This window comes from Hippocampus comes, unplaced genomic scaffold (genome assembly GCF_001891065.2).
Source record: "Hippocampus comes isolate QL1 unplaced genomic scaffold, H_comes_QL1_v1.1 scaffold76, whole genome shotgun sequence".
NCBI lineage: Eukaryota > Metazoa > Chordata > Actinopteri > Syngnathiformes > Syngnathidae > Hippocampus > Hippocampus comes.
In genome coordinates, this window is record NW_017805277.1 from 3,287,769 (window position 1) to 3,300,541 (window position 12,773).

Here is a 12,773-nt window from a genome sequence, read left to right on the forward strand (position 1 = left end):
ACATTTCGGTGAGAACGGAAGTCACAAAGGGTGTACGTGTGCACACAAAAGGCAGATTAATCATTGAATGTTGAATATTTGAATAGCATTTTGTGTAAACTAATTCATGCGTGATCGGCCAGGTACGGCCCCAGCACAATGTTCAAACAGGTAGACAGGCAAGCTGACATATGTGTAATAGATGCGAGTGTTAGGAACACGTTCAAGTGGTCATGGCTTGAGGAAAAGAACTTGAACGGAGATTTTTTTGTCCGACTATATCAGAAAGGTAGACAAACCTGATAAATCAGTTAAAATTATATACATATATACACAGTATATATATTTTCCGGAATTTTCAGGAAAGTCCACAAAGTTTACCAAACACTGTAACATTATCACAAGACCTTTAGGTTGTAACTACAATTAGCAATAATATTCGTTCCATAATAGAAGAAATGTCAGTACATAATCAACCAAAATTGCTAGATTAAATCCAGATGAAATTACCGGTAATAAAGTCTTTCCACCATTTTCATCAGTTTTGAGTTTGATCGTCTCACTATTTGTTGTGTTCATCCACAAAAAAACCCATTGTCATCTCATCAGATGGCCATTAGCCTGCACAGTGATGGAGTTTCCATGGCAATCACATCTCTCTCTGCTTGCAGGGGATTAGGGTTAACCACGTGCTGCAGGATAGGAGGGGGTTGATGTGAGGTAACGGTCAAAGGGGGCTGGCGAAGCACAATAATCTGAGCGTTGGTGAGCTGAAAAAGAAGGTCATTCAGGTCTTCTTCTGTCGAGTTGACCACTGGTGATCCATTCACCTCCACAAGTCTGCGGAGAAGACAATATGAAGTAGATATGTAGTGTCACTATATAACTATTTGGTATATGATTCACTTCAAAAATTACCCCGATTAGTTGTTACGGTTTACAGCATCTATGCCCAAAAAAGTGACCAAGGAAATGTCTTTTTGCAAAGATTTAATTTTATGGTGTTCTTTAGCAGGATTGCTTTCGATACCTGTCATTCACACAGAGTTGCGAGTTCTCCACCGCGACAACCACTAATCCACTGCCTTCTGCGTAGCGACATGTAAAGCCATAGCAGCCATCCGGTCCGCAACACTCCTGGAAGACCAGCAGCATGGCGGGAGACTGTGGTGACACCAGCTGGCTCAAGTTACCAATGGTCATTTTCTTTCTCTGGGCTTTCTCCTGAATGCAGAAAAAAACTGTCACTTTACATTGTAAACATTCACATGCTATGACACATATACACTATTAGATATAATAAAATGCAAGTGATATTAAGAAAAATTAAATTAAATTAACCACTACTCCACTGAGCTGCCCACTACAATAATAATAAAAAGATTGTTTAAAATCAACCTTATACTGCTTTTGTATTTTAGTATGCAATTTTATAGAATAAAATGGAGGATGAATGTAAACATGCATGCCATAGGTAAATCACATTTTCATTTAAAATGTTGTTGTGTTCAAACATTCCTTGTAATGCAATACAGGTACATCAAAGCTAAGGTTATATAAGAACATTATTTGATGCTCCCATTTTTTCTTTTCAATGGACAATAAAGTGCACATCTTTAGCCTGCCACTGGGACGTATATGGTCACACTTGCAAAATAACGTAAGTGCATATGCAAAAACACTGCACATGCTTTAAATCACGTCATCAAATGTGAACATTGTCAAAAGGTTGTGATTTATATCTCTCATATATGTAATTTCCCTAGATACGCAACTCTATGTTCTTAGAGGCAGACTACCGCTGTGGCGAGGTCCCCGGAAGATAAGAGTAAGTGTGCGTCAAAGCTTGCAGACCACCAAGACGTGATGATTAGCGTTTGAGGACATCACACCACAAGTAGCTTGTGGGGATCAGAAATAACTTGTGAGCCTGACCGCTGAATTCCTCAGTTCCCTTTTCCAACTTCTTGGCGTCCTACCCCCACCCTTTCTCTGTTAGGCGTGTGAATGTGTTACAGCAATTGATGTCGCTTCACCAGGGTCGAGGGTCGAAAACAATAGCTTCTCTCGCCTCAGACATGAGAGCCAGACAGGCTATAGCCACAGAAATGCATCTGAAGCTCCTTGAAAAGTACACGCTAATGCGCATCATTTTCTCTTAGTTGCCCTCGATGTTGGACCGACGCCCAAAAATGGAAGGATTTTTCCTCATGTTCATCCGCATGATTTGATCAAACCCTAACCCAGTGAGGGAAGCCACAGGCCACGTAGACTCAAGATTGAAATATTACTAAAGGCAATCACCGAAGAGAAATGGTTGGCTCTAGCAGACTTTTGAAAAATGACTGGAACTTGTTGACCTAAATAGACCTTTAAAAACGATACTATTTTTTTTCTTTTTCTTTTTCTTTTTTTTTTTTTAAGCGCAATGTGCCCTCTGATATTAAAAGTGAAAAATATTTAGTATGATCCAGTGTCACAAATCAGTCTCTTAACAGGGCAGACAATGAAGACAGTGTTTACCAGCTCACAGACTCATCCTGGCTAGAAAAGAAAACCGGGCATTGACCATAAAAGACACTGCTTACAGTGTAGATTGGAACCTCGAACGTCAAACATCATTTTCTTTTTCTAATTATGTTGTAATTAGAAAAAAAAAAAAAGATATTTGCAATATGAAAAAATGTGAAGTAAAAGAATGAACTGGAGCCTCAAACTGTTAACATCATAAAGCCTTTTGATGAACACAAAATGGTTACAGAAGAAGAAAGTGTTGACAGAGCAGCATCCAGTGGCATTTTATGCTTGTTGTTGAACTTAATTAAGTATTGTGACTGCATTCATGCACCCAATTTGACTTTTATAATCTGTCAATTTGTCATCGGTATGTTACATTCCTTCCTTAAGATGATTGCCATTGCAAGATATCGGTCATGACACTTGCATGTATGGTACAGCCTATTTATATATAGGTAACAATGATTTTTTAAAAAAAAATGTAATTGTGACTGATATTCTCTTAAGTGTATTACTTAGCATCTTTTCCCATGTCACATTAAATTCAATTTCTGGCCAAAGAAATGAACACTAATACTTTTGCCGCCCAATATACTGAAGTGTCACAAAATTTGTAGAATTATTATTATTATTATTATTTATTTTATTTTTTTAAGGAAATGTTGTTTGGACTCCAAATTCTACAGCGTTTGAGGTATTTAACTTCAGAGGATTCCACTTTAGTGTAATTTGCCTGTCATTGTGTAAATACAAACCACAGGGTATGCACAAGCAAGTACACGCAGGTTCCTCTCAAAACAAAAGCCCATGAGCAAGCGGAGACAAGTGTAGTCGTTATTCTTTCAATTTCCCCTCTTCAAGAGGCTGTCTGAAGTTTTTGTCCGAGCTAAGACGCTTAGTTAAAATCATTTCCGCAATTTGTTGTGCTTCCCCTCCGCCCTTTGCGCTCTTCCCTCTGTTTCTCTTTCCCTTCCCTCTCGGCTGCTTTATTGATGCTCGCCAGTTGGAAGAGATCCTTGGAGATTAGACAGCCAATGATGAAATATTTCCTTATTGTCTGCAATGCGGGGCAGCCTACGAGACCGAATACGGGGCGGTCTGCTCCTTATTAGAGCGGTGGCTCCATCAGTTCCCAGGCTGCTCCTCAATCCTGACCTGTGTGTTAACTCTGATTAGGTCATATGATAAACATTAACGCTGCTGCTTTTCCCACAAGCTCGGCACCTAAAAAAGCGTGGCCCTGGGGCAGCAACGTGACACGGGGCACCATTCAAAGCCGAAGCCGCGTGTGTCCTTTCATGGCACCTTGTTAGGCCTTCTCCAGCGGGATAAAAGGCCCACATTAAAAAGAAGTGGGCTCCTCCGGGGATAGATGGAGATAGTTTTACACATCCTGACCCATTTCTCCATGGCGCTCTCCCAGTGCCTTTTGTCGCACACATTCCATTGTTGGTACGGTCACAGGCTCTCGGGTGTCAGCGCCGGCGCTAAAACAACAATTTTCTCAGACCGAGTGCATGACCATCCAGAACTTTCTGGCTTGTGCGTGCCCATACCCACAACAGGACACCATGCACGGCCTTAGCCAACAGCGCAGTGAAGTTAATGTGGCATTGTGTTGTCCCTCACAAGAACGGATGTGATAGGATCAAAGATGATGGCCATAAAAGGGTGACTGACCTTGACACCAGGAAGTCATTTATACTTTCCATGTCTCAGAGCTATTGTTACCTAAAGGACAATACGAGACCTTCACAATGTTAAACTAGAATGGATGTCAACTCAGTCTCCATCACTGTTAGTTTTTAACCCAAAAATTATTTCAAAAATCAAACCGCTTTGCATTTGTTTTGTCCATCTGTTTGTGAGTTAGCACTTCTTGCTACATGGAGAACGACGTAAAAAGCTACAAATGAACAGGGATGCAGTTCTTGAATCTGGACACTTTGAAAGAATCCGTTGATGGCATATAGTGAATGCGTCGACTAGACTGTGCCATTTCCATTTTGTTCATGGGGTAAAATTCGCCATATGAGACTCAAAGAGGCAAAAATGTAAAAATACATTCCAACTGATGTTTTCCAACCGGCTAACTAACTCAAACTTGATCACGACAATTAAAATCTTGCTCCTTTGCTTTTCTTGCTTGGTGGCGGTAAAACTGTGCTGCGAGTTGATTGTGCGTATCAATCTCAGAACATTTTTAGCAATCAAAATATTATTATTCCCACACTAAACAATTTTCCCACATTCCAACTGTCTGGCTGTTTCTCAAGCTGCCTACTGAACTTGTTTGAATGTCAACATTACGCCAGTCCAGGCTGGGGCAAAACTGTATTCAATGTCTAAGCAAAGTACCTTCATATAACTGTCCTGCAGGACATTTTGGAGATGTGCCACCTGTCGGTTGAGATGCACCATGGAGATTTCCTCTTTAAACACCTGGCAGTTGAGCTTCATTTTCTCCAAAAGACGAACATCCAGCTGTCTGGAAGGAAACATAAAGTCCATCTACGGTCACCGAATGCACACGTACAAGTTAGAAAGACATGGCGACATTGTGTGAGACCGATTGTGGCATGTATAGAGGTTCAAGATAATTCCCAATTGTCATTACACTCACAGAGGAACAGCAATATATATAGTTTTGTTTGTGTAGTATGCAGTAATGCCCAACTTCACTGCATTATGCTGAGTACATTTTCAAGTATTCTGTGGCCTTACTAGTTACATGTAAGGGGTAAAATGCACAAACTATCATAATGCATGATTGATTTCTGCCTCTTTGGCAATGTCAGTCAAAACCAAATACAAATCTTTGACACCGCTCACGTATTGGTGCTTGTATTAGACGTAAAGACTCAAGTGTGCACTTTGTTTGAATTATGTTTTAAATGTTTTAAATTCAAATTGTCGTGGTCGAAGATATTACTTCTTCCTGTGAGCAGCAGGGTTGTTGATGTGATCTCGGAGGGTCTGAAGACTTTGCTTCTTGTCGCTCAGTCTCCTTTGGAGCAGTTCCAGTTTCTGCTCCAGCTCAGCTGAACCAAGCATTTCTAAATTCCCATCTCCGTCTGAATTCTTCAACTCCGAGCAAAATGCTACCAGGTCTAGGTGGAGTTCCTGCACCTTGAGGCCGAGAGAGGTCAATGGGTTTACACAGTATATTTCAATGACTACAAACACATGCAATGTAGAGCATCTCCCTAACCTGGAGGATGACATTTTGTAGTGACTCCACCTGCAGGTTCAGCTCCTTGATTCTCTCCTCCTTTGGCATTCCAGTAGAGCTTTTGGCTTCTGGACTCTTTTGGGTAGCGGTATTCTGCAGTGGAAAACCATTGACGATTTTTTGTTTTTTGTTTTAATAACACACTTGATGGTGCTAAAAAAATAAATACACCTTACCCTTTTAGACAAATGTAGCTCCAGCTGCCTGTCAGACAATGTTGTCAGCAGAGTCCCAATCTGCTGATCCTGGGAGAGCTCAGCCGTGGATTCTGGAAATGAAAGCAGATGTGCAAATGATGTCTTCATGATGTTGTGATGAAACTCTAATGTGTTGTGAGCTCTTTATTGGTATACCTCTCTGCTCTTTCAGTGAGAAAAGGCTTCTGTCATCGGTCATTCCCAACATTCTGAGACAGGAGTCCATTATTTTGCCCACTGTTGTTTCTTTTGGCGTTCTGAGGTGCAATATTCGCTCTGATGCTACGACACACAACAAGTTTATTCGAGCACAATACGTTTATGTCTTTGGAGGACGGGTGGGTTGCAGCCTGGCCCGGTCACCAGCCAGTCGCAGGGCCAATGCAGACACTGAACTACTCACATTTGCATTACCACACATGGATGATTTCAAATAAATTGCATGCATATTTCAGAATGTGGAACAAAGCCAGTGTACTCTGAGAAATTCCACACCAGCAGCATGCAAACTCCACCCAGGAAGCCCAGAGACGAGATTTGAACTCCAAACCTCACTGTGAGGCGGATGTGCTAACCACTAAACTACCATGCTGTTTCCTTTAATTACAATTCATATCGACAGAGAATATTGTCCTCCTGAATCACACAACCACAATGAATACAATGCCATTTTTCTTGTCAGCTCTCTACAAATTGCGATTCTGTATGATATCCGTAACAGTATCCCAGTCTAACATTTAATGTACGCTATCAGAAATGGGGGTGCTTTCAGAATCAGTGTATGACTCTCAAGGGGGCAGGCAGTGGCGGAGCTAGACTTTTATCCTTACGGAGGAGCCATGGAATGGCCAAGGTTATCTCAGGGGTTCCACCAAACAAAAACTTGGAAACACGTTGTCAACAATCAACATATATTTTTATATTGAAGAAAATTTGCTCGCATGGCATGGCTCGGTGGGAGAATGGTCATTTCCCAACCCAGAGATTGGTGTATACAGGTATATATAAATATACCCTTGATATATGTACAGTATCAAGGCTCAAAAGGTCTGCAATTTCCAATCTTCTCAATTTCATCAGCTAAGACTTCCGACCCCATCCATTACTCACCATTAATAGTCACCTCGATCAACTGTAACCTTTGTGCCATGGAGTTTTGGTTGTTGTGTCTGGGAGTGGGATTAAAAAAGAAAAGGAAAAAAAAACCATATAGAAATAGGTTGACGATGTAAATGTGCATTGGGGTTAATGAGACGGACTGTACCTTATTTTAAGGGACGGTCGGTTCATGCTCAGACAGTTGACGTGTGGGGCGGACTTGGATTTGATCATTGGCATGAACGTTTCGACATGATTATAGCCGAAGAATTCTACCGGGAGGTAAACATTCAGTACACTTCAAATGTGTTGAAACATTAATCATGTTGCTTTGGAAGCGTACCAGAATTGCTGGGTGGGTGCAGCTCATTATATATGGCAGACAGGAGCTGCTCCTTGTCTTTTAGCGTGTTGATGTGAAGGGTGTCCAGGATGTCGACATCTATTGCTGCTATGTCTGCTCCACACAAATTTGCCTCTGCAAGACAAACGTTTTATGCAATGCACGTGAGGAGGGGCCATGACTCCATTCCATTTCGCCAATATTTTAAACATTAATCAATACTCCTTTGATTTAAATGCCTAAAAGCAAACATATTTTTGATCCATTTCCATGGAATGAAATGTCATTGTGATCTGGCTTTAAAATATGCTCGCTTTACTTCAATAGTATCATTGTTTTGTCGTAAAATATAATTTAATAGTTGATATATATTGTGTACAATGGTGCCTTGGGATATGAATTTGATTCATTCCGTGGCTCGTACCAAAAAATATTTGGAAATGAATTTTAATTGGTTCCAGTCTCCCTAAAAACATTTTGCAATGTGATATTTTTCTAATAATAAATGAAACTCTATTAATATACTGTGGCATCAGATTTTAAATTGGAAGGAAAATGAACTGGAGCAAATCTATTGTATTATCACAAAGGCTTGGATGAGTTGTTATTCAGGAATTCAAGTTTTGGTTGCATGCTCTAAACGCTGTAATAAATCTAAATCTATCACACCAGAGCTTTTCTTTGAAGAAGTTATTTCACTCTCTGGCTTTGTTTTGCAGCCACAAGGCCGGTAGGGGCGGCAGACCACCGAAGCTCGCGTCTTACCTTGGATGAAAGGGAGACATTTTTGCAGTCCAATGCTTGTGAACCACTGGCACATCTCATTTGTGTTTCGCTCCCTGAGAGATTTGGCCTCCTGCCTGTTCACAGTCTGGAGGGTGAAGAGGAGAGTGTTCATACCTGCGACTCATGACTAATGCGCTCTCCAACCTGTGGATAATGTCCAACACAGTTAAAATGATTGCATAGTTGTCATTCCATTCAATGGCCTGTTTGCTTTGTGAATTTGTGAGATGAACTGCGGCTGTTTGAGGAATACAGATGAATGTATCAACAATACAGTGCAAAAGTATCAGGACATTTGGCTGTCGACTGAAAATCTTTGGGTTTCACGTCAAAAGATGAATGATGAACGAGATCAACAGCTCAGCCTTCATTTCCAGGTATTTCCATCTGGATCTGATACAAAGCCTTGAAGATAGCGGTGTTTTTCCACAAAAAAAACTTTTTTGTTTATCATAAGTATTGCAACCAATACACTTAGAATAGAAAAAAAAATGAACAAGTCTTAATCCGGTATGTACACGGGTTCCTCGAGGTACGTTTAATTGACTCGCTTGCGCAAAATTGTATCTCAATTTTGCGCAAGCAAGTCAAAGCAAGAAGGTCAGATCTTGGAAAACACTCGTGCGTCGGGTGACTTGTATCTCAAGGCAGAAATGTAATTGCAAATATTTTTGCTTGCAACAATTCCATCGAGATTGTGACTCACTGACCCCACCAAACATTTGTATTTTTCTTTTCCAGTACTTTTCTGGGCTCTAACCACAGTCCCTTTAAGTTCTTGTTTCTTTTGGGGCTTACTTACCTCCTGTTTACCATGTGAACTGTGCGCTCTATCGGGCTAAGGTCCACTTCTTTGCCCTATTGAAATTCTTTGTTGTTTTGGCCATGTATTATGGGTCTTTTTGCATAATGAAGGATCTGGCACTCTCACTTGTTTGATTGACAAAATGATAATTGTGCTGCTGCCATCATTGAAGATTTATGATTCAAGTGGCACAAGAAGCTCGACAAGCACGAGGCATAAAATTATCAGCACCAAATTTCACAGATTAGTTGTTGGTGGTTGTTGATATTTTGGATCATAAACAGATCCTTTTGTTCAGCGAATCATTAGCCTTCTTGTCACCTTGGTAAGGGTTCATCTTTGTCTCATCAGTCCACACAACTTTCCTTCAGATTTTTCTAATGCTTATCTCTACTTTTGCGTTGGTCAAACTCCAGCTGGCTTTCCACCTCTTCTTTGCGTCTTGTGCTTTAGCCTGCTATTGTTCATGACGTCTTCTGCAACCCCTAGATGCTGACAATTACACTCCTGCCCTTTCGAGGTTGTTACTGATGTCACTCCATGTTTTGGGCCCTCATTTACGGCTTTCCCATTGTTTCTATCATAAACCACTGTTGTTTTCCATTGTATACTCATTTGACATCTGTTAGTACCCCAGTGGGGTTTTTTTCAGGACATTCCAAATGTTTGTGAAATGGCTCTGATTGAGTTTCCATCTTCCCTCTGCTTCACAATTATTTTTCACATTTTCATCAATAAACAGTACTGTGCTTTGTGGTTACACCTTTAACTTGTATACATTCATTCTTTACGGGCAGAGCCTGAGTCTGAGACTGAGTATTGTTTGAATAATTATCGTAATAGGACACACATGGGCAACAACGCACCTGTTATTCACATGTTCCAAAACTTTCACTCACATAAAAAATGCTTGTGTGAAAAAATGGTTGTGTTTTTGATTCAAATGTAAATAACTGTAATAATAATAATAATAATAAAAACAATAATAATAGGTATTCTGGTTTCCTCGCACATTCCCAAAACACACATGGCAGGCTGATTGAACACTCTAAAATGTCCCTCGGTTTCTAGTGTGAGCGTGGATGGTTGTGCGTCTCTGTGTTCCCTGCGATTGGCTGGCAACTGGTTCAGGGCGTCCCCCACCTACTGCCCGAAGACAGCTGGGATTGGCTCAAGCAATCCCGTGACTCTTGTGAGGATAAGCGGATCGGAAAATGGATGGATGGATGGATGGATGGATCATAATAATTATAAGAAGAACAAAATAAAAACACCCCACACTCAGCTATCATAAATCACATGCAAGTGGCGATCATGATTTGAGATAAGAATTGCAGAGCATATTTAAAATTTGTGCGCACATCTTGCTGATGCAGAAAATTGTACCAGTATTCTCCAAATCCTACCTAGACAGTAAGATTGAAATACTGACACTATTTTCAGAGCCGTTGCTTTGAGAGCTCCAGAGAGGTGGGAAATATAAACAGAACATAATCTGTAATTGCAGTGGATCTTGGTCGTGTGCTGATGCCACCCTGAAGGCTCTGCACTGATGGTACACAGTACCTTCTCGGGGAATTTTCCATTCTGGTCCTTAGATTTGGGAACACATGATGCTGAAAGAACACACAGTGCCATGTTTTAAATATGGTGTCATGAAATAATTGGTCTTTAATAAAACCACTAAAGACCCACCAACGGTTGTACGTCGTTGCCGTGGCGACCTCTTCCCTTGCTGTTGCTGGTCTGACGTCTGGGTTAATGTGTGAAAAGTGGCACTCCCAGTTTGTGTGTCCACTAAACTGCAGGAGCGAGTCATTGGCCTCTACAACATTAACAAAACAGACAAGGGTTGTACAGACTAGTCAACTTGATGACTTAACTACCTCACAATGACATTTAGTTGCACATGCTTTTGGCTAGAGGAGGAGGCAAAGCCATTGGCAGCAAATGAGTGAGTGCAATGAAATTAGTCCAGAATATTAATTGAATTGAATTGTCTCCTATTTCTTCTAATGCGCCGATTTATTAAGTGCGTACTAACAAGTAGGGGTAAAAGAAGGCAGATTTCAGCAGGGTTTTGATCAAGTCTGAGAGGAAGGTGAGCAGGCAATTAATCCACGAGAAAAAGAGGTTTTGTGATTATTTGCAAACACTACCACGCGGAGCCTGTTGCTGTTGGGAGCCCAGAACGAGGATGAGTTTCCTTGTCTGGCCAAGTTGTGCAAATGTGACCTGGCTGTCCCAATGACAAGTACAATTAGCGGAACATGCGTGGGTCTGTACAGAGAACGTGACGTTATGGGCAAAGAGATGCACTGCTTGGGCTTCATACCCTCTGGTGAGTAAATGCATCCATTGTGGGAGCCTGAAGAGGAGGCAGGCCAATAGCAGTCTTCAGCATGCCAGAGCAGCTCACATCATCGTTGCTCAAGTCATCTATGTATAAGTACAAACAAACATTTTCATGAATAAATGCATTCTGGTTACTCAGTTAAGAAAAACATGAGGGAGAAAGCAAGTATATGTCATTTTGGTGTTTTGTGTCTTTTTTTCCTCTTTTTTTTATGTTGTTTGTAGACAATTCATTGCCGCCGAGAGACAACGCTTGATGGGATTGCTTGGCAGCAAGTCAGAAAATAGCATCTAGCTGAAGACGTACTTTTTTGACAACTCAAATTCCTTCCCAGAGAACTGTACATTCCTTTATTTTGCAAATATCACATGGTCAGCTTGCAAGTGTCATATTTGTCTGCTATCAAAACAACCAAGAGTCCAACCAACATTTTTCAGGCAAATAAACCTTTCAAGGGCTAACGCATCTTTTCCCCCCCCAAAACATATTGCAAAAAATGAAACTTTCTAGTGCATAATCATACAATATGTGATGTCATGACTTTTCCTGAAAATTGTGCCTCTAATGTTGTGCACTACACTTTCGTTTTTGGATCGCCGTTTATTGCATGACATCACGTTGGCAGGTTTGCCAACGTCTGCTTATATTTAACAAATATTGAGCCCTAACTAGCAACAAATTACTGTAAGATTGCGTGTCCATGGGATTTTGAATACATTCATCCAGAAGAACGTTTTCGAGGACAGAGTTCACTGAGGGTGTTTTGGCTCACAATCTCTGTTGTTATTCATTCGAACAGCATGTCATGATTTTGGGGTACTTTTTTGAACACTAAACTTTTGCGAGCATATCTTTTTGAACTTTGCATTGTGCACTGGGCACAGTCATGCTAAAACAGAAAATGGTCTGCGCCAAACTATTGCCACAGAGCATATACAGTAATTGTAAAAAGAAATCAATTCTGCCAATGAAGATAATATGCCAATATGATTCCAAGCCGAAATGTTATTTTGCTTGAAGAAGTGAGAGTCCAACTTTTATAACTCAGTGAACAGTAGCCTTTTGAATTGTTTGCATAACAATTTATTCAGCCTAATTTACGGAACGCGTTTTCAATTTCAGGATTCTTGAAAGGCTAGTTTGACGTAGGTAGGAGGGCAGATGTGGTTAGCATCAGATAAGACACTTAATGGGTTTATGTGTGTCAGCGAAGGAATCTGGTCTGGGTCCAGGAGAGACAGGAGGAAGAGGAGGAGGGGGCAAGTTAGCTGGCACTCTCTTCATCACCTGGCCGGCCTGGGAGTCTTAAGCAAGGTCAAAACGACAAATCGACAGCCAAGAAAACCACATGCCTTCTCTCCTCTGTTGGGTCACCTCAGACCAGACTGGGTGAAAAATTCTTTGAAACTCCCTTTCCTGTCTTGCTCTATGACTTCTTTTCACCAAGCATTGCACAATGA

At 40.9% G+C, this 12,773-nt stretch overlaps 1 protein-coding gene across 1 annotated transcript in view; it reads right to left on the minus strand.

The window, feature by feature from the left end:
* Nucleotides 1-225: 225 nt before the first annotated feature.
* LOC109516105 (uncharacterized) overlaps nt 226-12,773 on the minus strand; it is a 29,252-nt gene continuing 16,704 nt past the window's right edge. Inside the window, exons 3-16 of the mRNA XM_019870317.1 lie at nt 11,293-11,396; nt 10,653-10,782; nt 10,524-10,573; nt 8,132-8,237; nt 7,367-7,501; nt 7,190-7,295; nt 7,036-7,094; nt 6,082-6,207; nt 5,905-5,996; nt 5,708-5,821; nt 5,429-5,625; nt 4,855-4,984; nt 1,010-1,203; nt 226-819 (exon numbers count right to left, since the gene is read on the minus strand). Of these exons, the coding sequence (XP_019725876.1) occupies nt 585-819; nt 1,010-1,203; nt 4,855-4,984; nt 5,429-5,625; nt 5,708-5,821; nt 5,905-5,996; nt 6,082-6,207; nt 7,036-7,094; nt 7,190-7,295; nt 7,367-7,501; nt 8,132-8,237; nt 10,524-10,573; nt 10,653-10,782; nt 11,293-11,361 (1,743 nt within the window). The 5' untranslated portion in view covers nt 11,362-11,396 and the 3' untranslated portion in view covers nt 226-584. The remainder of the gene's footprint in view (nt 820-1,009; nt 1,204-4,854; nt 4,985-5,428; nt 5,626-5,707; nt 5,822-5,904; nt 5,997-6,081; nt 6,208-7,035; nt 7,095-7,189; nt 7,296-7,366; nt 7,502-8,131; nt 8,238-10,523; nt 10,574-10,652; nt 10,783-11,292; nt 11,397-12,773) is intronic.